Raw genomic sequence first — 3,142 nt, forward strand, 5'->3', positions numbered from 1 at the left:
CCCAGCTACTCAGGAGGCTGAGGCAGGAGAATGGTGTGAACCCGGGAGGCGGAGGTTGCAGTGAGCTGAGATCACGCCACTGCACTCCAGCCTGGCGATAGAGTAAGACTCTGTCTCAAAAAAAAAAGAATAGAACAATATTTACTGAACATAGAATGACAAGAAAAGCGTATCATTTCTCATGTTTACTTTGTTTTCCTGGAGTTTACCTAAATATTTCATTCACATTTACAGTTACTCAGCTTCTAAATTGTAGTTTGCTTTTTGGCAAAGTGTATTTTCTCACTCATGCTCAAGTCGGTGCTAAAATGAAGCAAAGAGGTGGTGTGTAATAGACATTATCTCTGAAATTGTATTCATATTAAAGATTAAATCATCTGGTCTAAGAAGAGAAAAAAACATTTGGCCCAGAAAACCTTCAAATCATGGTTTTATATAGACCATTGGCAACAATGTGGAGTAAAAAAAAATTAGTTCAGATTTTTTTTTTCTTTACAGGAGACTTAATGGAGCATTTAGTTCCCCATCCTGAATTCAAGATGCTGAGTGTTCGTAACGTTCCTCACATGTCTGAGAATTCATTGGCATACAGTACATTTACTTGGGCTGGCCTCCTCAAGCATTTGAGACAGATGCTCATTTCTAATGCAAAGATGGAAGAAGGTAAAGAGTAGTCCAAAATATGCAGCCCACAAGCTGGAAAAAATGTCCGTCCTGGAGTCTCTATATTGAGACTATATATACTGGCTTGGAGTAGTTGAGATAATGGTCCTTCCTTCTGGCTAGGGAGACTCCGGCAGAAACTCACCAGGGCATCCTAGGAGGGTTTCTTAATCACTTCACAGTTTCATTACCAAAAGACATTTCAAATGAGTGCCAGATTTTTTTTTTTTAATCAAAGTAATATAGTTTAAAAAATCAAGTAGCCAAAACTCACTTAAATATATACTTAAATCCATACATTGCACTGTATTTAAAGTATATCTTACTTTTTTTTTTTTTGAGATGGAGTCTCGCTCTGTCGCCCAGGCTGGAGTGCAGTGGCGCCATCTTGGCTCACTGCAACCTCCACCTCCCAAGTTCACGCCATTCTCCTGCCTCAGCGTCCCAAGTAGCTGGGACTACAGGCGTCCGTCACCACACCCGGCCAATTTTTTGTATTTTTAGTAGAGACGGGGGTTTCACCATGTTAGCCAGGATGGTCTCTATCTCCTGACCTCGTGATCCGCCCGTCTCAGCCTCCCGGAGTGCTGGGATTACAGGTGTGAGCCACCATGCCCAGCCAATTATATCTCAGTTTTTTAAAAGGTCAAGTAATGGACCAGGTATGGTGGCTCATACCTGTAATCCTAGCACTTTGGGAGGTCAAGGCAGAAGAAGCGCTTGAGCCCAGGAGTTCGAGACCAGCCTGGGCAACATGGCAAAACCCCTCTACAAGAAATATAAAAAATTATCTGGACATGGTGACATGGGCCTGTATTCCCAGCAACTTGGGAGACTGAGGTGGGAGAATCACCTGAGCCCAGGAGGTCAAGGCTGCAGTGAGCTGTGCTCACACCACTGCACTTCAGCCTGGGTGACAGAGACCCTTTCTCAAAAAAAAAAAAAAAAAAGTTAAGTAATGTCTGGTATGAATTTATGACAAGGAAAACAGCAATCCTACACCTCCCCATTACACAGATGAAACTACTTTCAACGTCTTTAGCTATTTCATCTAGAATTTGCCTCCATAGTTATAAATGTTTTACTTATATTGTTATCTCTTGCATTCCTAGTGTGAAAATTGAGAATTGGGCTGGGCATGGTAGCTAATGCCTGTAATCCCAGCACTTTGGGAGGCCGAGGTGGGTGGATCACCTGAGGTCAGGAGTTCAAGACCAGCCTGGCCAACATGGTGAAACCCCTTCTCTACTAAAAATACAAAAAAAATTAGCCAGGCATAGTGGCAGGCACCTGTAATCCCAGCTACTCAGGAAGTTGAGGCAGGAGAATTGCTTGAACCTGGGAGGCAGAGGTTGCAGTGAGCTGAGATAGTGCCACTGCATTCCAGCCTGGGTGGTAAGAGTGAAATTGCATCTCAAAAAAAAAAAAAAAATTGAGAATTGAATCATCTTACACCCCGTCTACACACACACACACACACACACACACTTCCACGTTCATATATATATATATATATACACACTGACACGTATGTGCGCACTCATATACACATACACACTCATATTTACCTTCATCCTTCCTCCTAACATACTTGGGAGTTAGATCAGTTTTCAATGTTTGTATTACTTTTGCTATATAAATATTAATTCATAGTAGAGCCTTGTACTGTGTACATAGATTATGTTTTTTTGTGTGTACAATTTATTTTTCCCTCCTGGAGTTGTTAATCATTATATTTATTTGGTTGATATTCCCTGTACCTATCACCAATTTATCCTCAAACTTTTCTGTAAAAAATGAATCCCTTCTCAGATGTGGTGGCTCACACCTGTAAGCTCAGCACTTTGGGAGGCTGAGGCAGGAGGATCGCTTGAGGCCAGTTCAAAACCAGCTTGAGCAACAAAGCAAGACCCCATCTCTAAAAAAATAATTTAAAAAAATTAGCTGGCCCATCATGGTGGCTCACGTTTGTTATCCCAGCACTTTGGGAGGCCAAGGCTGATGAGGTCAGGAGATCAAGACCATCCTGGCTAACATGGATGTAGTAGAAACCCCATCTCTACTATAGCACACACCTGTAATCCCAGCTACCCAGGACGCTGAGGCAGGAGAATCACTTGAACCCGGGAGGTAGAGGTTGCAGTGAGCCGAGATAGCGCCCCTGCTCTCCAGCCTGGGCAACAGAGCGAGACTCTGTCTCCAAAAAAAAAAAAAAATTAGCTGGGCATAGTGGTATGCACCGTCCTAGCTATTTGGGAGGGTGGGGCAGGAGAATCCCTTAAACCAAGGGGTTTGAGTTTAAAATGAGCCATGATCATGCCACCGCACTCCAGCCTGGGCAACAGAGCAAAACCCTGTCTCAAAAACAAAAAAAAAGAACTCTTTTGCCGGGCGCGGTGGCTCAAGCCTGTAATCCCAGCACTTTGGGAGGCCGAGACGGGCGGATCACGAGGTCAGGAGATCGAGACCATCCTGGCTA

General features: G+C 43.4%; 1 protein-coding gene across 2 annotated transcripts in view; it reads left to right on the forward strand.

The window, feature by feature from the left end:
- The window catches only part of TUBD1 (tubulin, delta 1), a 47,767-nt gene that overhangs the window by 24,053 nt on the left and 20,572 nt on the right, over positions 1 to 3,142 (forward strand). For both annotated transcript variants that reach the window (XM_011953664.1, XM_011953665.1), the window contains one exon: positions 499 to 663. In XM_011953664.1, the coding sequence (XP_011809054.1) occupies positions 499 to 663 (165 nt within the window). The remainder of the gene's footprint in view (positions 1 to 498; positions 664 to 3,142) is intronic.

This window comes from Colobus angolensis, unplaced genomic scaffold (genome assembly GCF_000951035.1).
Source record: "Colobus angolensis palliatus isolate OR3802 unplaced genomic scaffold, Cang.pa_1.0 Scaffold37, whole genome shotgun sequence".
NCBI lineage: Eukaryota > Metazoa > Chordata > Mammalia > Primates > Cercopithecidae > Colobus > Colobus angolensis.